Raw genomic sequence first — 27,254 nt, forward strand, 5'->3', positions numbered from 1 at the left:
GAGCAACACTTACTGTAGATGACTTAGCCCGCATGAGCACATCCTTACGGCTTTAAATCAGATGGTTTGGTTTCTCCCGCCACCGCGGGGCCCCTGTGGTTTGTGTGAATGAAGTGCAGGAATGGGAACCCCCAAAGTAGTGTCCGGAAGCTGAAACCTTCAGCCAGGCACCTCTGGATGGGACAGGAGAAGCCAAGTCTGTGGGGTGACCAGGGCTTCCCTGGAGCGGCCCCTGGAGGTGTTCTGTTGCACGTCCTGCTTCCCTGTATGGTTTGCCACGTGAAGAGGCCACATGAGAGCGACCGGTCACGTTCAGTGTGTGTTCTGTCTGTTACTTCATTGTTTTTATTTCTCCTGCTTTCTGGACACTGTGGCTGGGCGTCCAGGGACCCGCTGGCTGCAACCCCACCCCCTCCCTTCACAGGAGAGCCAGAGTGAGACGTGACCTGGTGACGCCTTGTGTCATCCCATGCTCACGGAGTCTTCTGCCAACAAGCACGTCCTCCCGCCTAAGCCCCGCCCGTGCTGTGCACGTTTGCGTGTGTCGGGAGCCCCGGTGGAGAGGCCGTGCAGACGCAGCCCTGTGTCCCCAGTCCAGTCTCGGCCCACCTGCGCCTGCTTTCCTCCCTGGCCCCTGGGGGTGGATGTGGCCAGCTCATCTCTCTGCTCACCTCACGCAGAGTGTGAGATGCTGGCTTGTAGTAAAGGCTGTCAACAGTGAGGGAGCTCCCAGTGCCCAGGGAAGCTGTTTGCAATCCAGACTCGCCCTCTCTGTGCTAAGCCTGCTGCGCCTGCGCTGGGGGGGGACCCCCCCCCCCCCCCGCCGCCCTGTTCCAAGGCTCAGTCTGGGCCGGGCCTGAGGGTGTAGGTGAGCAAGAGCTCCTGCCGAGAAGCTGAACCTGCGGCGGCTCTGGCCAGTCACAGCGGGGGGCAGGAGAGGTGGAGACCGCGGATGCCCTGGGGTAAGCGCTGGGCCTCTGGAGAGGACCTCCGCTCCCCGAGCCACGTCGGCTGCTTTTCTGGAGGCAAAGAGACTCACTTTCTTTCCCACACGGCACCCAGAAAAATCACTTGCACATAGTAGGTGCGCAACAAACACGAGGAACACATGGACGATTACTATTTTGATGTTACATTCCCCTGTGGTGGCTGGCTGCTTATTTGCGAACAGTTATGTTGACCCTGAAGCATCCTCTCTGTGATGTGCACCCATACGTCGAGGGAGAAGCAGCAGGTGGGCACAGAAGCAGGTTCTCTCATGCAGCCTGAAAATCCAGACATCGGCCGAGAGGCGTCCGTCTTTCCTCGGCGCGTTGTTCGTGCCCTTAAGCTCAGGAGGCATCGTGGAAGAACTCAGGTTTGAGAGTTTGGATGGTATTTTCAAGTATTGAAACTTCTCTACTTCTAAATGTTAGTAAAAAATCACTTTCTCCAGCCTTAGATTTACGTTTTGTTTCTGAAATGTGTGTCCCTGTATTCTGAGCAGCTGTGCTTCCCCCCACGTGCAGAACGGGGGCGTGGGCAGAGACGGCGTTGCGTGGCTCCGCCGGGGGGACCGGGTGCTCCGTGGCGTGTCCAGCTGGCGGCCTCGGGGAGGCTGGGGACAGCGCTGCTGGGCAGTCTCCGGACAGCGAGCCCCTATCACTCAGGAAGCCGGTGGACATGGGGCTGACTCAGGCCGGGCGCCGCGGGTTTTGTGTCTCCGTGGGCGGCCACAGCGTCTGTGTCCACATGTTATCTCCCACGTGGCCAGATCCTGCTGTGGGAGGCAGTGCCCGCCGCCCTCTGCAGAGTGGCCCAAGGGGGTCGTCTAACCGGGGGGCTCCTTGGGGCGGCCCCCCTGCACCTGCTCTGACCCGGTCATCTGTCGTAACCAGTCAGCCAGCCCCTGCCCGGCCCAGGAAGTGCTATTGCCCTTGTAGACTGGGCTCTTTCCTCTTTCTTATGAAAATGAATCAAACCCACAGATGCGGTTGTTCCTTTTACACAAGCCCCACGCTGAATTTTCTCAGCTTCAAGCTGCAGAGGGAATTCCCAGGCAAATTTTGATCAGGGCTGCTTTGCATCGAGGTGGCTGTGTGGCTCTAAGGGTCATTAGCCAGGGTATCTTTTATTTCCCTCCATGACAGGGCTATGGCAGAAATCGTTCCCGGATTTTCCCGAGAATGGCATTCATTTCTGCCGCTGTCATCTCAGTCCATATTCTGAGGGGACAGGGATGCGAAGTCAGCCACCTTAGCCTGCTAAGCGCTGTTGGAGGTGTTCTCGGCAGGAAGTAGCGAGCCAGCACCTGCAGGAACCACGGTTCAGCGGGTCTTCAGAAAAGCAGACGTCTTCGAGCCCTGCGCTGGGCCTCTGATAACCGGGTCGGATAGCGCTTAAGAAAAAACAGAAGTACGAAGACACAGCCCACCTCTTCACAGGCTAAGGGGAAAAGCACTGAAACAAACATGGATGTAGGGGACAGAATTCGACGTTTAAGAGCGTAGGCTTATCCCAGGGCAGCACTGCACATCTCTATGCACGAGGATGGGTCTTTGCCCGGGAGAATGAGCAAAATTGGGTAGTCGATCCTCATTATTCACAGATTCCACGGTTATAAATTCACCTTTTTTGCCGAAATGTTTTTGCAGCCCCCAGTCCGTACTCACCTCGTCCGCGTGGACATTTGTGGACAGGCACAGAGCAGCGAAACGGGAGTCTCCTCCCGTGCCCGGTCCCAGCTGAGGTCCAGTAGGGCTGCACTCTGTCTCCTTCTCTGGTCCGGCCTCACACTGCCAACAGGTGTCCTTTCCGTGGTCCATTTCCTGCCGTGTTTTCTGCACTTCCTTGTGCTGTTGGCTGGTGATTGTGTTGAGAATGCCCCCAGGCTCAGGGCTGCATGCCATGTCGTGGTCCTCGGTGCCAGCCAGCCGTGGTGCTGGGGCACAGTTCCCCCCACGGGACTCTGCTCGTTTCCAACCTTCCCTGTCTTTTGCTCGCCTGTTGGAGCTGAATTTCACCAGGGGATATTTGAGCTTCTAATTTAGTGGTGAGAATGCTGATGCACTGGAAGGAACGTGTCAGATTTGCGGGCAGCCCAAACTGCGAACACAGTGGTTTCCAGTCAGGGGGCCTGGGGGCCGTCGCCCCCAGGGAACGTTTGGAAACATCTGGAGATGGTTTGGGTTGTCACAGCGGGGGAATTGGGGGTGTGCTACTGGCATTAGTCAGTGGAGGCCAACTGGTCATGGGCAAGACAGCCTCCACCTCAGAACGATCCAGCCCAAACGTTGGGAAACCCTGAGCTAAGATAATTTTGGGTGACAGACGGGGGAACCAACAGAAGGAGTGTGAGGGATAAGGCGCAGCGTTAGCACGCACGTCAAGCGTGGGGACAGGCTTTGGCCGCTGTGGAAAGGGCAGCGTTCATTAGCTCGAAGCCCAACGTGAACACTGGGGTGCTGAGGCCACCCACAGTCATGACGGTGGGACACCAAGTGCGGACCCAGGAGTGGCCTGTGCCCTGCTTGTTTAGGTCCCCGCGGTGATGGCATTGAGGCTGGCCACACTTTGAAGAGGGTCTTGGGTGAAATGGAACAGTGTGGGCAAAGTGCCCAGGATGGTGAACACTCCAGAAGTAAGGCCAAGTGAGGGAGGAGGCTGACTCGGACACAGCTGTGAGCAAGCATGGGAAGATCTTCTGGGGAAGCAGAAGCATTCTGCGTGTCCTGTGGGCAGAAGGGGGGCCGGGCTGCAAGAGGAGAGGCAGGGAGTCAGGCAGACAGGTGCATCCCACGTGGGAGCGGGTGCCCTCAGGGAGCAGTGAACCAGAAGGAGGCTGGACGCGTCCTCTGGGTGCTCTGGCCCCGGTGCTGGGCTGTCATCGTATTGCAACAACAGCGTGCATTCACCGCCGAAACTCTAAACAGGAGAGATGAGCATGTTTCCATCCAACAGGCATTTTTAGAGCACCTGGGGTGCACGTCAACACTTCCAGACTTTGGAGCTCTGGTTTTAGGGCGGGAAGAGCTGGTTCTTGGTGAAGGTGATGATGGAAATAAACCCTTTTACAAGATAGAGATGAGTGGGGGCATGTCGTCAGCTTATGCCTCTCAGGGGAGGTGGCATGAGCTGAGACCACAGGCCTGAGATAGAAGACCAGCCAGTGGGACGCGAAGGGGTCAGGGACAGGAAAGGTCCCGGCACACGGGGACAGGAAGGAGGGCGGGGTGGCTGGACATGGCGAGCACAGGTGTGAGTGGGCAAGATGAGGAGCGGCTCAGGCCAAACCAGGTAGGATTTGGGATGTGACGGGGACAGCGAGGTGGCTTGCCAACATCACCCTGCCTGCTTGTGTAGTGAGCAGACCACGAGGAGGGCAGGTGGTGGGGAGAACTAGGTAAGACCCGTTGATGTGTGCAAGGGGTGGTGGCATCGGGGGACATGGTGAGAAGCCATGGCTTTGGGATATGCTTAGAGGGAAACTGATGAGAGATGCCTGGAGAGCTCCTGGTCCAGCCTCCTGCACGGATCTCAGACGCACCCGGGAGCGAGCATGCCGTCTTCTGGCTCCGTGGGTTAGTGCACTGTGACAGGGAGGGGTCTGCAAACTCCAGGGTCTCGTCCCCAGCAGCTGCATAGGGCCAGGGTCCTTCCCCTGGTTAGGACAGGCTGAGGGAGGGCCGCCTGGGCGGCTCAGTTGTTAAGCATCTGCCTTCAGCTCAGGGCATGATCCTGGAGTCCTGGGATCGAGCCCCACATCAGGTCCCTGCTCCGCTGGGAGCCTGCTGCTTCTTCTCCCACTCCCCCTGCTGTGTTCCCTTTCTTGCTGGCTGTCTCTCTCTCTGTCAAATAAATAAATAAAATCTTAAAAAAAAAAAAAAGGACAGGCGGAGGGAGGGAGGGGCCTGAGCAACCAAAGCCCCCCTGCGGACACATGAAATTGAGTTGCCTGTTGGACAGTCCGGTGGAAACGCTGGGTGAGCAGCGTTCAGGTCAGGAGCTCGGGGCGCACAGGTGGGTGAGGGATCGGTGAGCGTTACTAGTAGTGGGCGCCATGTGCAGAGAGAAGATGAGGCAGGAGACCCAGGCCCAGCACCGGCTTATAGAATAAGTGAAGGAAGGAGCCATGCCAAAAGGGTCAGCAAGGAAGAGAGACAGACCCACTGAGGCAGGGCCGCTGGGCTCCGTCCAGTGCTCCCGAAGGTCGAGCCAGATAGGGCAGGGGGTGACCTTGGGTTTGGCCCCTTGGTGATGTTGGCAAGGGCATGAGAGTGAAGGCCAGGCAGAGGACGTTGGCGGGAGAGCAGAGGGCCGGCGCGGGGTTTCCACAGTTACAGAGCAGAGGTGGGTAAGGCCACCCACGGACCTCCCAGCCCGTCTCTCTCTACCACTCCTGATGTGCGCGTGTTTACCTATGTGTGTGGGTATCAGCTTCTGAACACAGAACTAGATTACTCTGTACGCGTTATTTTTAAATCTGCTTTTATTAATCAGGCAATATTTGTGGCCACCTGCCACGGGCCAGGAACTATTCCGGGCGCCCAGATGGGGCAGCGAGCGCGGGCATCCGTGTTGGTCCCACAGCCCGCACGCTGGTGGGGGGGGGGGCGGAGACGGGAATCACACCCCCGGGAAGTTAGGGTGTGGGAAGGGATTGTGGCCTGTGGAAACGAGCTGGCGGGGGGGACGAAGCTGCCCCAGGCATCACGAAACATTATTTCAGGTCATAAACATTTTTCTGTTGCAAACTGCACGTTGAACCCGGGTCATACAAAGGCCCCCAAGGAGTAAGTGAGGCTGCCATGCTTTGAGGCGCTCACCCCGAAATACCCTGCAGCTTCACCTCATTGAGACCTGGCTGCACACGTGTACACCGCTGAGGAATGGGGGGTGCCGGGGTCTGTTCTGTGGGGTCCACAGGACCCCTCTGTTTCTCAGTTTTGAGCTTTTGAGTAAAGCAGTTTCACACATGGAGAGAAATAAGTGGGAATGTTAAAATAGACAAAAGTCAGGCAGCAAGTTCTCGGTGCTGTTGAGAAAATTATCCCCGTGGGTGTTAAACGCTGTCTGAGCCGCAGACTTTCGCTGGGGTCGGAGGAAAAGGCAGATTTGTCCCGAAGCAAGTCCCAGGCGGGGACGGGGATGGGGCTGAGTCATGGGCACGGGCAGGAAGGTGCACGGCGGGGAAGCCCCGCCGCGGGTCCCTGGCTCGGCCGCCCAGTGGCCCAGACGACGCCCTGGAGCAGGGCACAGCCCTGGGGGCTGCCGTGGCGAGCCAGCGCTGGGGTCCGGAACGTAGGTGGGGACAGCAGTGTGGGGACAAGCCCGGGGCACGCCGGCTGGAGCAAGGAGGCCTGTGCTGTGCCGAGGAGGCTGGAGACCGGGTGCGTGCTGCAGGGAGCACGGACGGGCATCCGGACGGTATTCATGCCCCGGACTAAGTAGCACAAGCCTGTGCCCGAACTGCTCTTGCCGGAGCCATGCCTCCTGTCAGAAGCAACCCCACTGGACACACGCGTCCACCCGCAGGCCTGTGCCCGTGTCCCTGTGGCACGTGACACCCTCAGGAAAGGGCTGCTCAGCCATGACAGTTGCTGACGGGGGGACTCACGCCACCCCTCCCTGCCCCAGAAAGCTGGCAGGTGCCACCTGCTAGGGGACGAGTCTGAGCTCCGTGCCGTCGGGGTCATGAGGGAGCACCCCTACCCGCGCCTGGAGGATGGGCCCCGTCCTGTCTTACATGACATGCTTCCACGCGCTGTTCACGCCGGAGCGCCGGCCCCGACGCACAGTCACAAACTGACGATTTTGACAAGGACAGTTGTGTTGTTGGGATTTACCCAAATTGAAAGTATGTGTGCACCTTTAAAGTAGTGTTCTCGAGGACACAGGTCTCAGCGAGGCTAATGGTGGGACAGCCACGGAGCCAGGCTGCATGGGAAGCAGGTGTGCAAAACAGGACAGGGCAGGGGTGGGGGCAGCTACGGCCCGTGGCCCGGGCGTCGGGGGACGAGGCTTTCAGGCTGGGGGGGACGGGGCGTGCTAGAAGGACCGTGGGGCTCCTGGACAGGTGGGTGGAGGGGAGTAGGGGGCCGCAGGATGCAGGCCAGTGTGCTCACCATGCCCCTGGGGCGGGTGCATGAGGCCAGACGGCAGGAACGGAGAGAAAGGAGCACCCGGCAAAGCCACTCGGAAAACAAGCCTGAGAGAACGCAAGGACTGCGGGCTCCCGGCTGGGGCGGCAGCCAGGCCGGGGAAGGCCGACGGGCAGAGTGTGGGGGTGTGGGCCTCGGGCGCAGTGAGGGGCACACCACCCGCACCACCGAGATCGTTGGCACTGATTGGGGCGCCTCGTTTCGACAGAGCCCAGATGACCCGTCACGCGTGGCAGTGGGCAGCGCTGGGCTGCAGGGCAGACAAGCTGGGCGTGCACGTGGGTAGTGGGGGCCTCAGAAGCTCCACGGCGGGGACACGGCCCAGTGCAAGGAAGGTGCGCTCAGGGTCCTCGATGATGGCAGGCAGTGGCCCAAGTTGGAACACGAGTGTCCCAGGATGAGCCTAGAGGGAGAGAGAATCGGAAGGCGAACACCGCTGCTTCCCAGAGCTGTCCTTTGTTAGCAGCGTCCCCGTTTCAGGTGCAGCTGTGGACGGCTCGGAACAAAGCCTAAAACACTCTGCGGTTTAAGCGGCGTCCTCGGCCTCCGTGCTTCCCTTGTGAAGTGCGTGTGTCTGCGTAGTGCAGGAGGGGTCTTCTTTGTGTCGCATGTCCTCATCACATGTGGGATTGCACTATTCCTTTGATATCCGCCACACAGACAGCGTGTGGTGGGTGCCACAAAGTGGTCTGGAGAAGGACAGGGATGGGACTGCCGGCCACCCGGGGACAGGGGCACTGGGAGGCCCTCCCTCTTCATGCCTCAGGGCAGCCGCTGTTGGTCCTACCCCCGAAGGTGCATGAGCTGTGGTGCGCACCACCCCCGTCTTACGTGGCACGTGAACGTGGCTCGTACTTCGGCTGTCTGGTGTCTGTCTACCAGACTAGACCCTCTAGAACCGCCGTGTCCAGGTACAAGAGTGTTGGGGAATGTCTTCACCACACATGACCAGCAGCGTGTGTCCATGTCCAGAGGGAGCTGGGCCAGGTTCTGCAGGGTCCCGCCCTGTGCACCTGCCGGCCGCCGGGCCCGCGCCTAAGCCGTCTTGCAATGGGACTTCTCTTTGCTCTGTGTCTCTTAGAGTTCTCTGTCCCTAACAAGAAAAAAGAAGTTAATTTGGTCACATCTGTCCAGTGCTCTGTTTGGGCTCACTCCTGGGACGGTGTGTTCGGAAACTGATTCTGTGGAAAGGGCGGAAGCACGGGATGGACGAGTGCCGGTAGCGGGGGCTCCACCCCCAGGTCCCCAGAGGGAAGAGCCTGTCGGGAGGACCTGGCCCGGGTTTCCGAGGGTCAGTGGTTTAGCGACCGTCCGTGCTGCTCGGGGCCTGACCGACGTCCCATCTTTTTTCTTGGCAGGAAGGCCCCGCGTGAGCCCTCGGCTGTGACGGGGAGGCGCAGGCATGGCGGGAAACACGGCCGACAGCGCCAACCACCTGCCATTCTTCTTCGGCAACATCACGCGGGAGGAGGCAGAGGACTACCTGGTGCAGGGGGGCATGAGCGACGGGCTGTACCTGCTGCGTCAGAGCCGCAATTACCTGGGCGGCTTCGCGCTGTCGGTGGCGCACGGGAGGAAGGCGCACCACTACACCATCGAGCGTGAGATGAACGGCACCTACGCCATCGCGGGCGGCAGGACGCACAGCAGCCCGGCCGAGCTGTGCCTCTACCATTCCCAGGAGTCCGACGGCCTCGTCTGCGTCCTCAAGAAGCCCCTCCACCGGCCGCCCGGGGTGCAGCCCAAGACCGGCCCATTCGAGGACCTGAAGGAGAGCCTCATCAGGGAGTACGTGAAGCAGACCTGGAACCTGCAGGTGCGCCCCCGATCCCGGGCCTGCGGCCGTCTCCGCGCTCAGCCCCGGGCCACGGGTGCCCGGCTGCGGGGGTAGCTCCCCTCTCTGGGGCCACCGCGGAGAGGGCGGCCCTGCCTGCCAGCGAGGCGGGTCAGCCAGCCGCCCAACTCACATGGGGCCCCCCGGACAGGCCTCCCAGGTGCACCCAGGGGGGTCGCTCTGTAGGGGCTGAAGGGCTCTTGATGCTGTAGCTTCCTGACATGTGTCCGGCAGGGCGTTCTGGTGAGCGTGCCCATGGCCGCAGCGCCCCTGGCTGGCCGCCTGCCATGCCCTCCCGCGCCCCGTACCGCACCTGCCTGGTACCCAGTGATGGACCCTCACTGCTGCTGGGGACCTCCCTCTGCCCGTTGTTCTCAGCCTCTGGGCGGGATGACCCCGAGCAGGCTGGCCTGGCCACAGGAAGTGCGTGTATTCAATGAGTACAGAGTGACAAGCCGTCATCCGGAGAGGCCCTGGGGCAGGGTGGGGGGGGCAGCTCAGTCCCCACAGTCTTAACAGCGCCTGAGGTCAGGAGCCACCAGGCTGCTCGAGGGTGTCCTGTGCGGACCCGTGTGCTCAGACATCACTCTTGGGTTTCCCGGATGCAGGCACTGTGGGCTAGTGGTGACCTCCGATGCACACAGACGTATGACAGGACTCGCTCTTTGAGGTTTTTGTACAGTGACTGCTTTCCCTCCTCGGATGGGGTCTACGTGAATTCACCCTTGCAGACAGACACCAATACTCTCGTCAACAGTTGTCACCAGCAGTATTAGATATGCTTAGACCATCTTGTTGCGTTTTTAAAGTCAGACAAGTCAGATTTTTGAAGTTGTAATTTATACATGGTAAACTTAAGCTTTTTAGGCATAAAGTTCTATGATTTTGCAATCAAGATATGTTGCCCCCACCGCAGCCCCCAGGAGCCCCCCTCCTGCTTTCTGTCCCTACAGTGTTGCCTTTTCCAGAATGTTGTGTAGGAACGGACACACCCTTCCCTTGTTTGGATTCATTATATTTTTATTTTTCCTTCTTGTCCTCTTTATAACTTCCAATGACCCAGAGCGGGGTTGGGGTCTTCATTTACCGCTGCGGAGAATACCTTTGTCTCTCCCACGAAGCGCGGTCGGGAAGGGAACTCCCCCGGCTGTCAGCCCCTCCCAGTTTTGTTTTCCACGTTGTCACAGGTCGAGTCCTCTGTGCCCTGTGGCCACATCTCCTGCAGGTACAGGCAGCAGAGGGTGAGAGCTGGGAGGAGGCCTCGCGGGGCAGTCGGGAAAACCGTGTCTCCGTTGTGGTGCCCCTGGGGCTTCTGCGCTGTCGGGGGCAGGGGGTTCGGGGTCTGATGCAGAGCCATCGATCCATGGGGGGGCAGGAGGCCTGGTCTCTGGACCTCGGGAATGGTGCCATATGGTTTCTAAAGCCCCGTCTGGCTTCAAAAGGCCAACCTCTAAAATCTGCATTGTTACATATATATATATATATATATATATACTCGAAGGTGCTTAAATCATATATAAGGATCTTATGGTTTTATTTATAGTGAATGAATCACGTCAGGACTTGGGACAGATTAGAAGTGACTTCTGTGTCTTTTTCTCATTTTTACTTAGTACCGCTCTGCTCCCTTCTCGTGCAGGGTCAGGCTCTGGAGCAGGCCATCATCAGCCAGAAGCCTCAGCTGGAGAAGCTGATCGCCACCACGGCCCACGAGAAAATGCCCTGGTTCCACGGGAAAATCTCACGGGTTGAATCTGAGCAAATTGTCATGATAGGATCCAAGACAAACGGAAAATTTTTGTAAGTACGGTGTCTTTTCCCCTCACATCCTGCTGCCGGGCCCATTGGGACAGTGCAGGTAACTCAGCTTCCCCGTTACGGGAGCCCACGTGGCCCGGGGAAGGCTCACGTGCCGTCATGTGACAACACGCACGTGGGCCAGCCGTAGAAATGTTCCCGGAGCCATCCCTTGTATCTCAGTGTGAGTTCTGCCCAGTCCGACCCCAAAGCGAACACTCGTGTTGGGTGCTGAGGGACATAACATTTAAAGATATGTTACTTCGCCACCTGTTTTGCTTTTCGTGGCAAAGACAAGATGCCTAATGTTATCTGGGGCTCCCCTCGGGAAGTGGAAACACTGCGGCGTGTTCACTCACAGCCCCCAAGGTCTCGGGCTTTACTTCTCTTGTGTCACTAGGAACTAAACACCAGGAGGGCAGATATCAAAGAAAATGTGCTGGCATTGGAGCGGTTTCCTGTGATGGGTTTGGTCACAAGCAGGGTTGGGGACGTCAGCCTTACAAACTCAGAAATGACGTGTGCACCCTCAGTTCTGTTCGGTGTCACCGAGCGACCGCTAGACCTCAGTGCTCGAGATCCTGGGGACGCAGGCCACCTTGGGGTGGGCTCAGCGGTTGCAGACAGCACACGGCTGTCTTAGGCGGGTGTCAGCCGTATCCCCCCGGGTGCTGGGGCCGACCCAACACCCGGGGGCGGCTGGTGGGGGCACGCTCATTTTGTCAGTGCTCAGTGACCCTCCAGAGGTGTGAGCTGGGTGCCTCAGGGGACAGTCATTCCACTGTCACCTTGGACACTTACAAACGGCACTTAGCCCCACGGTCAGACACGTGGAGTCACACCAGTGGACTTTGTAAACTCTTCTGGAAATAGAATGTTTTTGCTGAGTATCCTCTATTAAAAGAATTTCTTTCAGATTTTACCATCATATCTTTTGTTTGAAAAATGATCTTAAACACGAGCTCTTCTTTTAAAAGTGACTCTGAAAATAAGAACGGAGTAGCCGGGTTGGCACGCAGTGGGCACTGGGGTGGGGCTTCAGTGCGCACGGTGGCAGCTTCTGGCAGAAATCCTGCAGGGGAGACTGTTTTTCCGTGTGTGGCACCTGTCTATGCATTTCCCCGAGGTTCGGACTTTTACCGTCTTCTCAGGAATAACTGCCACACAAATGTCACGGGACCGTGCTCTTAGCATCTTGGTGCGTGAAGTCAGCCCCAAGTGGTCTCATCCGAAGAGTGAGTGAGGCCTCGCCTGCTGGCTGGTTCAGACGCCTGCTCCCAGGCCTGCTGGGGAACAGCTGTGGGGAACAGCCAGAGCCGGCTGCCTGCTCCCCGCTCACACGAGGCACCCCGGGATGGCCAAGGGCTCAGCTGCGGGCTCCTTCCCCGGAGCGTTCTCACGCCTCATGCATGCTTTCCTGCAGAATGTCCTTCCTGCCTATTTCCCAGTCATGGGGGCCGGCTTACCCGTCCGTGAGCCAGCGTCCAGCGGAACCCGCAGTTGTGGTGAGTGCTGGCACCATCCGCGCGTGAGAGACGGAGCTGCATGACCATGTGACTCTGAGCTGGCATATCCCAGCGGGAGGAACGGACGCTGAGGAACTGAACAGACGCCGTACAGGAGGCTGGTGCGCAGAAGCAAAGGGATGGAGCATACTCTGGGGTGGGGGGGCATTTGGGTCTGTTTGGTGCTGAGACGAGGGGCCTTGCTTCAGGGAGACGCTCGAGCAGAGACCTGAAGCCGTGGGGAGCCGCCGGCGGGAACAGCGTGCGCCGTGGGCGGAGCAGGCCTCGGAGGGCTGGTGGGCACAGCGGCCAGTCCGTGCACCCTCAGCAAAGGGTTAGGGCAGAGTTGGCTGCAGTTCAGTGGGACCCGTCTGCTGGGTGTGGGAGAGTCCGTGCAAAGGTGCCAGAGTGAGTGTGCTCGGAGGCCACACGGTGTGTGTTCAGACTCACTTGCACCAAAGTGAGATGTTCGTTTTTCTGCAGATTTCAGGGCCTCCGCCTTCTCGTGCCTAAGCGCAGGAGCTGTGCGTGATGCTTGTTGGAAGACAGAGTGGTGTGGGGGCTGGTGCGTGGCTCTCTGCGTGGCCCTGTGCTGTGGCCCTGCTCTGTGGCCCTACCGTGTGGCCCTGCTCCATGACCCTGTGCCATGTGGCCCTGCACGGTGCTCTGTGCACCTGGCTCTGGTCGAGACCAGGGCTCTGGGTCTCTTCCCTGCAGACGTGCCCTCGTTGTGTGCACAGCTCCTCCGCGTCCTCTGCTGTCCCTGGCACGTGCTTCAGGATTTCGGGCGGCTTGATTTGCCCCATGTGGGGCTGAGCTTCTCGGTCTGCGTTGCTGGTTTCCTACACTGGTCTCTTCCCAGCTGGTCTAGGACACGGTCTGGCTGCAGTCAGCATCGTGCTGCTTGCTCCCCACCCCCCGATCCGTCCCCACTGCCTGGATCAGGACTTGTTCATGGCACAATCCCATCTGAGACCCGCCAAGGCCAGCCTGCCCTCCCTGGGGCCCCCCAGAGCACCTGGCAGAATGCTAAGAGCCAGGGAGGCTCCCAGGTACAGAAACAGAACCTCATTTTCGTGGCTCTGAATGCCGGGCGCCACGGACTGGATTTCAGATAATTTAATGCACGGCAGTGTGCTCTGCGATATGTCTAGCACTTTGTAGACAGTAAATACAGACCCTCCTCGCCGTGTGACGGGGTTATGTCCTGATAAACCCCGAGTAGTGGAAAATACCGTTTTAAGTCAAAAATGTATTCGATACCCCTAGGCTACTGAACAGATAGCACGGCTGAGCCTAGCCCACCGTGAATGCGCTCGGACACTTACCGTGAGCCTACGGTTGGGCTGAATCATCGACGCGAAGCTTATCTGATAGCCAGGTGTTGACCGTCTCCTGTGATTTATGAAATGCTGTGCGCAAAGTGACGGAATGGTGCGTCGCCCACCCTCCCGATGGCGTGGCTGCCTGGGGCTGCGGCTGCCCTGCCCAGCATCGCGGAGAGGACCGTGTCTACGCACATCGCCGGCCCAGGAGAAGATCCACGTTCAGAGTCTAACGTATGGTTTCTACTGAATTCATACCACTTTCTCTCCACTGCCATAAAGTTGTGAAAAATCTTGAAAAATCACAAGACGACACGGATCGTGAATTGGGGACTCTGTGTACGAGCTGGGTCGGGGTTGAAGCAACAGGCAGCAGAGGCCAAGGAAGGACAACATGGAGGGTCAAATGGGGAAGTGCAAGAGTTCATTCTGGAACCTCTGATTTACATTACGGTTCAGTGTGGCAAGACCCCTCTTGGGAAAACACAGGCTCCTGCTGCCGGTAGAGACACGGATGAGAAATCAGCATGTTTCGAAACGTGTGAGGTGTGCGTGAGGTTATGAATCTTCACCAGTACAGCTCAAGATGCAGGAGAAAATCCCAGACACTCCAGCCACCAAGCCGGGGCGCGTCTGGGGGACGCCGGTCAACTCCCGGCCAGTTTTCTCTCCTCATGAATCACAGTGTGACATCCGTGTGCGAAGGCAGAACACTTGGGCCAGTAGGGACCTTAGTGCTCGTGGGTGTAAATCCTTGATTTTCTAAAGGGGGACTTAGGCACAAGGGAGGCTGCCCGAGGTTGTCAGGTAAGTAGGAGATGAGAGCCTGGTCTTCGAACTACGCTTGAAGAATAAAGGGTGTGAGCGTAAAAGCTCTTTACGGCAGAGACGGACAGTGTGGGTCTACAGACACCCTGGTGGGCCATCATCTGCCGTGTTTCTAGAGATGATTATTCATCACCTGCTGTCTCGGGCTGAATGTTTATGTGCTCCCCAAATTCATATGGTGAACCCTAGCCAGTGCAGCAGTGTTTGGAGGTGGGCCTCTGAAGGTGGGTGGGGTTAGAGGAGGTCGTGAGGGTGGGCCATGACGGGTTAGTGCCCTCTGGGGAGGAAGAGGCTGGGGGTCTCCGTGTGTGCACGCACCGGGGCCTGGCCCTGTGAGCGTGCAGCCGGACGGTGGCACCGACCGGCCAGGATCGGGCTCTCACCAGACACAGAATCAACTGGACTTTCATCTCGGACTCTGGCCTCTAGGCCGTGAGAAAGAGATGTCAGCGCATAAGCTGGTATTTTGACTAAGACACCTGTGCGTGTCTGGGGTCTGGCCGGCCACACGTGAGGACAGGGCCCCCCTCCCCCCGGTGCCCCTCCAGCCGTGGTCCTGCAGGTAGGAGTCAAGCTCTGTCTTCCTGATGACCCCAGGGACCAGGGCTCTGCTGGGGGGGCAGCCCCCCGGCTCTCTGAAGCCTCCCACGGTGACACGGTTAGCCACTTGGAGAAATTAGTCACAGCTCAGGTGTAACTGAAAAATCAATTTGTTAGAAGAGGTGAACAACTTATTTTCCAAAATTTACGTATTCCCCTCCCCCAAAGGAAGGACCCAGGATTGGTGGAGTCCAAAGCATGCACAGTTTGGAGACCCTCTTTTTAAAAAATGTAAAGTTAGGTACAAAATGTATTTTTTGGAATAAGAAAAGAATTGCAATATATTACAATTTTTTTAAGCTGGGAAATAGGGCAAACATAAAAATTTAGAAAACAGTAATGTAATCTTTTCCCTTCTCAATAGTATCTTTTATTTTCTACATTTTCCGACTATAACATTTGCCTCTTCCATGGCCAATAATGTAGTGATATTATTTCCTGTGTATGGAGAAAAGAAAACACAGTCCTTCCTCTGGGTTCACCACTCGTTGGTAGTGATGCACACACATTTTCAGGATCATTGTCGACTTTGGGAAAGGAAGTTGGAGCAGAGGAAAGAGTGGTCTTTGGCTGTGATTAAGTATCACTTACGGACCGTACAGATCCCTGAGGCTGTGCGACCGCAGTGCTGGGCCCCGCGTGGGCAGGATGGGCTGTGCTGCAGATGGGGCAGGTCAGCCCGCGTGCATGCACGCGTCTCCAAGTGCACATCGCGGCTCCTGGTGTGCCCTGTGCGGTGCCCTTTGCTTTGTCACATAACATATCTTAGAATGAAAACACTCCGAAAGTTCCATATCCTGCAAAAGAAAAAAAAATAGTGGAATTATCACTTTCTTTGCGATTGGTCCCCAGATAAATATTTGCTCGTGTGTGGCTTAAAGTCCTTGCAATTCTTACAGAGCCAAGAGAAACTTCAGGGTGACCTTTACAGGACACAGATGGGGGTTCCCTGAATTAAGGTTACAAAGAAAAGATAGTATTTCAGATTTGTCAAAAGACTCATCACACCAGTAAGTCACCAACGCCATGTTCACTGAATTTAGAGGCATGCTGTTTAAAGAGAGAAGCTGAGCAAGTTGTCATTCATTCGGCAAAATAATCTTGCATTCTGCCAGATATGTGCCAGGCATTGTGAGAGGGGCCGGGGGACTGTGACAAACAGGACAGACTCTGGCCCCCAGCTCACCATGCTTGCAGGCTGGGGCGGATGTCTGGGTCAGACGTACGTACTGCTAAGTGTCCACCCATCATGGTCATCCCATGAGAGCTCATGACACTGTCGACACCCAGGATGCTCTTGATTTTATTTCTGTCCCTCAGTCCCACTTGTTCTGAATGCCATTAGTGCAGGGATGCTGGCCACCTCTTCACGGTGGAACCCCAGTGCTCACAGCAGGGTCTCGGCGGGGAAAGGGACATTTAAATGTGCCCTGAGCGGTGAGGAGAAGAGACTTAATGCAGAAGGAAAAAAGTGCAAAGGGGCAGCTGGAAGTGTCGGTGCGGAGTCTTGGGGGTCAACACCATGACCCGAGCGTGGGCTGGCCAGGAGCGGACGCTGGAGTGACAAGCAGGCAGACGGGACAGGAAGCCCCTCCTCATCTGAACGGCGGCCTCCGAGCAGGTGCCAAGTAGGAGAGCAGCTTGTCCTCCAGACCCCTTTCCAGCCGCCCTGGAACAGCGAATCGCCATGTGACATGCTCTTAAGTGACTTGCATGCGAAATTCAGGTGCCCCTGACATTCCTCCCCTGTCCCTTTCTGGGAGAAACAAACACTTTCATCGGAATCATCCCACTTTATTAGCATTTCCAGGTAGAGTGTGACGCTTCTGTTATTTCTGCCTTTCTCCTTTCTCTTCCCGCCCCTCCCCTGCCCTTCTCCATCATACTACACCCTTCCCTTGCTCTCCCTCCCCTACATACCCGTGCACACGCGCACTCATGCCTCTCCCGTTCCTGGCTCCGTGGGGGCTGGGCAGTGAACAGCATGTGTGGAGGGCCCAGGGAAGGTGTATAGGATTCTGTGCACAACTGGGGACGAGAATGTTCAGTGACGGTGGCTGTCAGTCCAGGCAGAATCAGGGGTGCGCCCATCAGAGCCCCGTGGCCTTCATGTTGTATGGACCCGGCATGGGGATACCAGACGTCCTGCCTGTCGCCCTTGAATATTAGTACCTTTCCCCAGGGCTCTGCTCCTTCCCCACTCCCGCCCCCCAGGTAGACTGCATGGCCGGTGGAGGCCTCGCTTTGGAGGTAGGTATCGGTAATGTTCTTCAATGCAAGTACAGGTCATTGCCATTGAGAAAATACATATTCACGGTACGGTACATTCGTCAGAGACACGGGGATAGCTTGTCAGGAGACACGCTCATGTTCCCTGTGAACAAGGAGCAAATGTGATTTAGACGATTCCGTGTGCCTCTCTGAGCTCAGACCACGCAGTGTGGGATGGGGAAGGAAACTGATGTTTCACCTGAGTTGTTCCGGAGATGGTCCAGGCGATGGGTCCGTATTCCCTGCGACGGTGGGTTGGTTTCTTTCATCATTTCTGGAGAGTATTCACGATTTTTCCTCAAACATTACTCTCTTTCTTTCTTACCGTGTATTCCTTCAGAGGCTCCTATTAAACACGTAGTAGGCCTTCCTAATCCATCCCGTATGTCGTCCCGTATTTTCTCTGCGTGCTGAACTGCGTGATGTCTTCGGAGCTGTCTTCCGGTTCACTAAATGTCCCTCCATCTGTGTCTAATCTGCTTTTAAGCTCAAGCACTGATTTTCTTCCCCACCAATGACATCTCCTTTTTAACGTCTAGCTGTTCAGTTTGTGGTGGTGTTTGTTAGAGATATTCTCAGAGATTCCTGGGCACGCTGAGAGTATCTTACCACCCAGTCGCATACGTGACGCCAGCTTCTGTTTCCTTGAACACTTCCATGTGGTCAACTGGTCTTCCAGCGATTGATGACTGGAAAGTCCTCAGGGGCACAAACCCCTGTCTCCTTCGCTCTTTCCCTCCCTCCCCTCGTTCTCATGACTCATGCTTGCTTAGGTCTTCGTGAGCTTTTCGGGCTCATGTTTGATTGGCATGTGCCCATGGGAATCCTGAGTGTCCGATGTTGGGAACGTGATCTTCCAGAGTCGGAGAGAACTTCTCCACGTCCTGCTTTAGGCAGGACTCTCAGGGGCTCAGGTCCTGGGGCCCACCTGCTGGCCAGGACGCCGCCCCTGTCCACTGCAGCACTGATGTTGGTGTTTCCCTGAGACCAAACTCACATTTTTTTTTTCTTATTTTCTCTTCACTTTCCCCTGCTCAAGTTTCAAGTCCCTTTTTGTTATATACTTAAATTTCAAAAGCAAAGCGTGGGTTTAGAAAAGCCCTTACCTTGTTCACTGATGCGTGAGATTGCACGTGGCAGCCCTGAGTCTCACGTGCCACAATGAACGCCCAGGGCCGTCGGCGCCATCACCGCTCGGAGGACGCCATGTTTCTGACATGTGTGGTTCTGTGGGTCCAGTCAGTGTCGAGGCACGGCCTGTCTGAAAAGAGTTCAAGGGGGTCGTGGACTGATGTCAGTGTCAGCTCGTCGATGTGACCGAGGCCCCCTGTGAAGCTGGACGAAAGGGAGTATGACCGAGTTCTGCCTCATGGACTAGAGCAAAGGGAGAGACAAAGACCTCAGGTGGGGACCCGTGTTCTGTGCTGATTCCACTTTGCATGGAATGTGCACGTGCCTCCTTTTGCTGTGGTGCAAGGCAACGGTGCCTAGAAGGTGTGTTTTCTTTTGTCTTTCGTGATTCAGTAGGCCTCCTGCATCGGGTTGCCACTCACAGAACTCCCTCCAGGCCCTCCAGCTCTGCTCTCCAGAAGCCACCGTTCCGCAGATGGTTGGCCAAGGCCTGGCCCGACGCCCCACGCAGGACAGCGTGCACCCTGGACAGGAGGGGCAGGCCCGGGGGAAACCCTCGCCGTCTATCCATACGGCCCACCCCAGCCACAGTGATTGTCCCCACCATCCCAGCCCTCCTTCCCTTCCGGCCAGCCACGCGCTGTGCTGCCATGGAAACAACACACAGGACAGTGAGAACGCCAGCGTGGTGGGGCTGTGCCCTGCTCTTGTGTTCTGTCTGCAGCAGATGCAACCCAGTGTCTCAGGACATGGGGGGCGGGGGCTCAAGAGTCCCTCCACCACCCAGGTCCTCCCTTCTCCGCCAGGGCCCGGGCCTCACCAGCACACAGTCTCTCCGACCTAGAAGACCATGGGGGGGTGGACAAGGGGTTCAGCTCCTCCAGGCCGGGGCTGGCAGGACGAACGCTCCCCCACCCCACTGGCCCAAGTGCTTTGGCAACTGTGAGGTGCAAGGCGTGAGCCCGAGGCCTCCACCCAGGGCGGCAGGGGGGCTCCCCTGCCTTCTGACCCGGGAGAGTCGCCGTGCTTTCAGCATCGAGGGGGCCTGACGGCCAGTTGGCACGACGTCACAGCCTAGCCACCGTCTACAGCACGGAAATCCCTCACTCCGTGATAGCAAAACACAAATGTGTTGTGAGCTTGTTTCTTCCAAGAGACTCACGGGGAGGAAGTACCCGAGGGCTTCCGTGAACATCCCTGAGGCCAGCTGAGCCGAGCGAGGAGGGAGGAGAGAGGAGCTGGAAGATTATTATACCTTGCCCTCGCGGGGATCTGTGTGGTGGCTGTGCTGGGGCGCACGGAGCTCTCGGAGAAGCAGGAGGGGCCAGAAGGAGGGGCTCACTCGGCTTGCCCGGCTGTCTTCCAAGTGCGTTGGACTAAAAACAGCCCAGCCGGGAGCCGCCTGAAGCCAGCAGACACTTCACAGTGGCTGGCCGTTAATGTCACCAGGGCTCTGGTCTTTGCCACCCACAGAGGCTGGGCCTGTGGGTTTCCCTTCTCTGCCCTCGTTTCCTGCCAGCTGGTGGGGGCTGCAAGGCAGCAGGCCTGTTGTCCACGGAGCGCGCTCCCCGGTCGCTGCCAGCATCCCACGACTGGAAGGTTCACTGACAGTGGCTGTCAGTCCAGCCCGATGAAGAGCCCTGTGGCCTTCGTGCAGTATGGACCCGGCGTGGGGATACCAGACTCCCCTCCAGGACCCGTGTCCGGGCTGGGAGGTCCCGAAGGAGGGGTGCGCCTTTGCAGACATCACTTGTCCAGAAGCAAGACACGCTCTCTGTCCGCTGTGCACCAGATCTCTTTTTATCCCTTTTTGCCGTGAAGTCTAACACGTGTGAAGGAATGCGTCACTCCATAGGGTGTGGATTCCGGACCCCTCACAAGGCGAACGGCCACAGGGTGGAGGCAGCAAGAGGCCCCCTCGCGGGACGCCCGCCCCACTCACACCTCCAGGACACCACTTCCTGGATTCTCATGTCCGCGGACCCTTCGGGTTTTTTTCTTCTTTTTTGGTTTTATCACCTAGGACCTAGGTGTACGTCTCTACACAAACCATTTGCTTTCGCCTGTTTGGGAACCTGTGCAGATGGAATCGTGGCCTGCGTTCGACGCCCGTGAGAGTGGCCTGTGTTTTGTGCCGCTGCTGTTTGTCCGTCTGGGTGTCCTGTGATATTCCGTCCCATGGATGCCCCAGCATTTATGCACGCGTTCTGCTGGCGGGGAGCTGGTAGGTTGTGTCAGGGTTCCGGCGATCACAGATAAAGCTGCTGGTGAACACGCCAGCATACTTTCAGGGTGCGGAGGACGTAAATGTTGTGCATCTTACAAAAGATGCAGAAAAAGATGTAGATATCTAGTGGCTTTCTGCCTCACCAGGACTGAACAGCTGTGATCTCCGTAGAGAGTTCCAACCCGTCCCCTGAAACGGTCAGACTCACACTCCCAGCAGCAGAGCAGAGGGACCGGTCACCCTGCTCTCCGGCAACACTTAGTATTAGCAGCCTTTTCAATTTTCACTGGTGTGAAGGGCGTGCAAGGGTATTTCCACTGTGGTCTTACTTGGCCCTTTTTTCAGATTTCTGAGGAGGTGATTGTGTGAGCTTACTGGGCAATCTGTAATCCTCGGTCTCAGTTTTAACAAGACAAGGTCGATGAAGGCTAAGGTGAGATGGAGTGGTGGGATGTAGGCATGAATTCAGAAAACCAGAGTTTGGACCCCCCCCCCTTTTTTTTAATGATTTTTTATTATATTATGTTAGTCACCATACAGTATATCCCCGGTTTCTGATGTAAAGTTCCATGATTCATTAGTTGCGTATAACACCCAGTGCACCTGCAATACGTGCCCTCCTTACTACCCATCACCAGCCTATCCCATTCCCCCACCCCCCTCCCCTCTGAAGCCCTCAGTTTGTTTCTCAGAGTTGGACCCCTTTCCTTGTTTCCAAGACCCTGAGATCAAAGAGGGGAAAGACTGTAAATCAAGGAGAATGATATTTTGGAATGGCCCATGGATAACATTCTCCCGTGGTCACCTATCATACGCATGGGCGTAAATGCTTAATGCCCCGTATTCCTTTTACGTGGTTCTCTGTCCCTCCGAACTATCCTTTGTGGGGGGCACTACACTTAGGAAGTAAACGAAACATGAATAGTCCCACATTCCACATTATGACAGCGTCCTATAAATAGACTGAGCTCTCCTCCCCTGTGAAAATAGGTTTTACCTTTTCCGCATGGTTGTTTTTTATTTTGACAGCAGGCAACAGGCCTTCACCGGCCGTGGGACTGTGAAGATGGGTTCACGCCTGGGGTGCTGGCGGCTTGGTTGGGTTGGGAGGAAGGAGCTGTTTTCACAGTGCAGAAGGTTTCAGAAGCGGCCGTGCCGAGGACGCGGAGGGTCTGGGCATGTCCGTCCAACCGCACCAGCTGCCGGAGCAGTGGGCTGTGGAGGGAACCCGTACACCGTGCACAGCCGAGCACGACCCCACGGGAAATTTATTCTTATTTTTTTTTTAAATTTTACTTATTTATTTGACAGAGAGAGAGCGAGCGAGCACAAGCAGGGGGAGCGGCAGGCAGAGGGAGAGGGAGAGGCAGGCAGAGGGAGAGGGAGAAGAAGGCTCCCTGCTGAGCGGGGACTCGATCCCAGGACCCTGGGATCATGACCTGAGCCAAAGGCAGACGCTTCACTGACTGAGCCGCCCAGACGTCCTGGGAAATTTATGCTTAAAACAGAGTTCCAGTCCCACACAAGCGAGCTCAGCCCTCAGTCTCAGGCAGCCTTTGGAGATGAATCCACAGGCGAGGACAGCGTGGATACATCTGTTTCCAAAGTCCGTCTCAGGGGTGTGATTTCTTGCCACCTGGAGGAGGCATCAGGAATGTTCCCAAAACGTGGAAATGCCATGCAGCCTGGGGGTCAGCACAGCCCAGGGCCACCCTGGCCTTGCTTCCTGTTCTGTACCCCACTGTACATGGTACTTTCCTCTCCCTGTGACATCAGGTGACACTGTCCTATGGGACAGCATTCTAAATCCCAGCTCCATCCTGCACTCCATGCACTGGGAGAGCGTGAGGGGGTGCAGAAGTGCCCTGGGGACTGGGGACCCTCACCCCCTCCATCTGTGGTCTGGAAGTGCCTAAGTAAAAAGCTTACCAGACACCCCAGTCCGCACCCCGGGCAGCCGGTGGGGCGGCAGCTTCTGGGACGGTGACCTCGGGAAGAGAGGTGCGTGCAGAGACTCTCCGTGTCCTGTGGGTCCCCTGTGCTGGTGGCCTGACTGCGTGGCCGCTCCAGTGAGATTCGCCCGCTCTTCACCCAGGGGTCCAGCTGGGCCGCGGCAGTGACCCACCTGCCACCGCAGCATTTCCTCGTCGTGAGCGGCCAGGGTCGAGGACCTGCCAGCTGGGCCTGTGTGGACAGGCAGGCAAAGCCCTTGACCGCGGGTGGGGAAGGGCCGCTGCTGCGCGCGGGGCAGGCGTGGGTGTCAGGCGCGGTCTCCTGTCTCGTAGGATCAGGGACAGGAACGACAACGGGTCTTACGCCCTGTGCCTGCTGCACGAGGGGAAGGTGCTGCACTATCGCATCGACAAGGACAAAACCGGGAAGCTCTCCATCCCCGACGGGAAGAAGTTCGACACGCTCTGGCAGGTAGGGGCCGTCGTCACGAAGGAGAAAGCCCACCTGGGTCCCTGTCCCCGACCCGCCCAGTCAGGGCTCCTTTCAACCCTCAGGTGCCTTGAAGCCCCGGCGGGGGGGACAGGGTGGCAGGTGGACAAGGCTCAGAAGGCCCAGGCCACTCAGCTGGGCACACCACGGAGGTGCCCACGGAGAGCTGTGCTCCCAGGTGCACAGGAGGCCCGGCTGCGGGGCTGGAAGCATTCCTGCCTGTGTTCCAAACTGCGTATCCGGGGCCAGGTGCCTTGCTCGCTGCAGGAGGAATCTCTGTGAAATTAAGGCGACTTAGAAAGTAGGTCAGCACGGCCTGCGCGTGCTCAGGGTTTTTTCAGCTCTGGTCTGAAAAAGGGTTTATTCTTGACCCCACTGTTAGGAAACCCCCCAAAGAGCCCCTAATTCGGGAGGCACGTAGGGAATGAAGAACAGGGAACGGACGCCGCCACACTTTCCTCTGGGCCGAGGTGGGCCCACGCTGCTTATGTCACGTGCGTCACAGCCGCACGTGGCCGTGGCCGTGGCCGTGCTGTGCGCACTACCTCATCCTACAAACAGCTGGGCTCAGCAGTGCAGTTTTGCTGTTTCTCTGAGAGTCGGGCCTTGCTGCCCTCGGTGGAATTCCTGACTTTGGAGGGTCAGCAAACCCCGAACCCAGCCTGGCCCCCGGCCTGTGTTTGTGTAGTTCTTGAAAAAGTGTTTTTTTCACTTCGAAGGAGTCTTTAAAAAAAAAAAAAAAGTAAGGGATTGTGCAACTGGGTATCCAAGCCTAAAATATCGCCGTCTGGCCCATTCCAGAAAAAGTTTGCTACCCCCTGCTGGAGAGGGTATCCTCATAGGTATGCCCACCTCCGGGCACCCTCGTCCGGCACGTTGTCGGCAACCGCAGGATATTCGAGTGACACTGGAGAGCTGGACGGGATGCCTCCCTGCCTTAGGGACCCCGATCGCGCCAGCCCGAGAGCACGTTATTGGACCCATCGGAGCAGGCAGAGCCCCGTGTCTAGTCCAGAAGCGTGTCAGGGCTGGTCACCCTGCAACGTCGGCTTGGAGGGTAGATCTCACCATAACAGAAGACAACTTAACGAAGACCATGCTTCCTGGAAAGATAGTGTATTCATGCAGGGGTGCCTGGCTGGCTCAGTGGGTACAGCAGGTGACTCTCGATCTCAGGGTCATGAGTTCAAGCCCACCTTGGGTGTGGGGCCCACTTAAAAAAATAATAATAGATATATTTTTTTTCATTCAACAAAGATTCACCCAAGCAAGTAAGTGTTGAGAGGAGAGAAGATTCAGGAGCAGGGTCCTTAACTGCAGATGTACCAATAAACAGACAAGGAAGAGATACCAGATATGAGTTATGAAGATTCTAGGTCATCCGAAGAGGAAATGTCTGTAAGAAAATGTGAAATAGCAAGACTGTCTTCTTACTGTGCAGTTTTGATGACGTATAAATAAATCTACTTGCCATTAATTAATTTTTAATGGACCAATTGGACATCATGGGTCACAATATTCCGGGAGCCCTTAGCCAAGGATGGCCACGATCTGTCAACAGAAGGCCCCCTTCCCCCTGTCCCAGCTCTGCTGTCTTCTCCCTGAAAGTCTTGGGCTGAGTGACTTGGTCCCTCCGAAGCCGTTGCCCACAACCCCCGTACAGCAGGAATTAGTAATTAATAGCATATTGGTATTCCTTTACTTGCCCCTCCATCAGGAAGGGAAGCGCCTCAGGGGTAGGAAATGTGTCTCATTCACCTTTGTTTGCCTTTGGTCCTGTCTTGGGGCCCAGTGTGTTTGTTGAATGACTACGTGAAGGAATAAGTATTGGCGTACATCACACAGATGTAGGAGAAATAAACAAATAAATGGAATTTGATACCAAAAAAGGAAGGGAGGGAGGGAAGAAGGGAAGGAGGGAGGGGTGGAAGGATGGAGAGGTGGATGGACAGAGGGAGGGGTGGACGGACGGATGGAGGGGTGCTGGGAGAGTAGGGCAACGTCCAGAGCAGAGGCGGTGAGTGGACTCCAGTCCAGGATGTGAGTGTGGGGTGGGAGAGACGTGAGGAGGGACCAGGATGGCCTCCCGAGGAAGCATGTTTTGTTGTTTCGGGGCGGCCTCGGGTCACACTTCAGGTGCCCACTCCAGGCAGGATTTCCCCATTTCCTGCCTCTGGTTTACGGCCCTTTCCTTCTTCCCTTTCAGCTCGTGGAGCATTACTCTTACAAACCGGACGGGCTGTTGAGAGTTCTTACAGTTCCGTGCCAGAAAATTGGCGGGCAGACAGGTGAGCCCCTGACCTTGGAGCCTCCGTGTCCGGGACCTTGACGGTGATCAGCCTGGCCTTACAGTCCGCCTGTCCTGGATCCGGGTGGGATGAGGCCTTGTTTTTACCGGTTGACAAAAGATGGGGTCGGGTCACTCCGTTAGTCACACTGTAGCCGATAGCCTTAACTGGAGAAAGCGGGTTAGTTCTAATCGCACGGGTGAGGACGCGGAGTGGAGGAGGAGAAGGAGAAACTGCTTCCTGGGCAGGGCCGGCTGACGGTCAGGCTGAGAGGTCTGCACCGGGGAGGAGGGGGCCTCTGGGTGTCGAGATTCAGCCATCACTGTCCACACTCTTCCCACCCAGGAAACATCAACTTTGGAGCCCGCGCGCCCCTGCCAGGTGCCCACCCTGCGGTAAGTGCCGAGAGCTGGGCGCGGTGGAGCGGCTGCAGCCAGCACCAGGAGAAGCATGGGGGGAGCGCACGGGGGGCAGAATTGTTGCTCCTGCGGTGCTTGATAACCGGGGGCCAGGGAGCGCCCACTGGAATCGGCCTCCTTCCCGGTCCAGGCCAGCTGAGTTCATTTCCTCGTAGGTTAGACCGGGACGCCTGGGGCTAAATCAGAAATATGCCTCCCGGAGGCTTTGGGAAGGGATGTGCGGGACCCAGGAGCCCGTGCACACGGTCGCTGGCGTGAGTCTGTGGTGCAAGGTGTCTCACTGAGCTTGCCCGCCCGGCTCTCTCGGTTAGATCATCGTTCCCAGAAGTCGAGACCTTTCTGGAGAGCTGGTTTGACGGTAGCTCAGCGGAGGAGGCTGGGGTGGGGATGGGAAACTCAGCAGCATCAGATAAGGGAAGCCTCTAGAGAAGGCCAGAACGCACTCTTCCCTCCGCGTCAGCAAGAGGTGAGAACGGGACCTGTCCCACGTCTCCAGGTGGGCTTGCCCGACACACGCCCCTAAAGGGAGAAGTCCGCCTCTCTCCTCTCTCCAGACTATTCCAAACGGACACACAGATCAATATTCATGGGAGGAATTGGGTCCTGCTCCTTTTCGGGATCTCGGCGTGGACTTTGGTGTCCTTGAATGCCATCTATAAAGTGTAAAAAGCCCCGTCCTGAGCTGTGTGCTCCGTGTCTCCCTCATTGTCTATTAACCCTTAAAATACAGAATCAGCAGAAAGCGGAGTGTCCTTTCTGCCCACAGGAAGGCGGGCTGGCAGCCCACGAGCTGCACCCACATTCGAGCAGGGAGGCTCGGGCGGGGGAGGGTGACCCTGTCAGCAGATGGGGGGAGGGGCTTCGGAATTTGCTAAAATACCAGTGAACTTCGGTGCCATCGTCTAAAATACAGCCCGTGTGTGGAGTCATCACTCTATTTTAGCCTTTATGTGGCTCCGGGGCCTGGGGGTCTGCTGGCCCGTAGATGCCCCATGAGGCGGAGAGCTCCCCCTCCCAGGTGGGTGAGGGCTTAGGGCTGAGAACTCTTACGGGGTGCCAAGACCCAGCCGCAGCCGTGCCTCACCCAGGAGCTTCCAAAATGAGATATTTCGGAAAATGCTTTTATGGACCGTATCTCAATGCATACAGGAAAAACGCGCATGCCCTACGTGTCCGAATCAAGGAATTTGCACAAACGCCAGGGAACCAGCACCCGGAAGAAGTAACACAACTGGGCGCAGGCTTACTTCGAGTGTCTTTAGAGTGATTTGCGGTGTTCGTGACTTAGTAATCTGTATGAGACGGGCTACTTAACGGGACAGCCCTGATTCTGTAGCTTTCCACGGAAAGTATTAACCGAAGTATTTTTCCAGCTCCTTCTGCTCAGGTGGCGGGCTTACCCTGAAGCGTCCCTAAAGTTCAAGCGTTGCCAGCGGCGTCCCTGCAGC

At 56.9% G+C, this 27,254-nt stretch overlaps 1 protein-coding gene across 3 annotated transcripts in view; it reads left to right on the plus strand.

Annotated features, from left to right (window-relative positions):
• The window catches only part of SYK (spleen associated tyrosine kinase), a 75,156-nt gene that overhangs the window by 24,457 nt on the left and 23,445 nt on the right, over window positions 1-27,254 (plus strand). For all 3 annotated transcript variants that reach the window (XM_045772409.2, XM_045772411.2, XM_045772410.2), the window contains exons 2-6: window positions 8,498-8,955; window positions 10,613-10,773; window positions 22,943-23,081; window positions 25,306-25,387; window positions 25,733-25,782. In XM_045772409.2, the coding sequence (XP_045628365.1) occupies window positions 8,542-8,955; window positions 10,613-10,773; window positions 22,943-23,081; window positions 25,306-25,387; window positions 25,733-25,782 (846 nt within the window). In that variant the 5' untranslated portion in view covers window positions 8,498-8,541. The remainder of the gene's footprint in view (window positions 1-8,497; window positions 8,956-10,612; window positions 10,774-22,942; window positions 23,082-25,305; window positions 25,388-25,732; window positions 25,783-27,254) is intronic.

This window comes from Ursus americanus, chromosome 34, assembly GCF_024610735.1.
Source record: "Ursus americanus isolate L20-20 chromosome 34, mUrsAme1.1.p, whole genome shotgun sequence".
NCBI lineage: Eukaryota > Metazoa > Chordata > Mammalia > Carnivora > Ursidae > Ursus > Ursus americanus.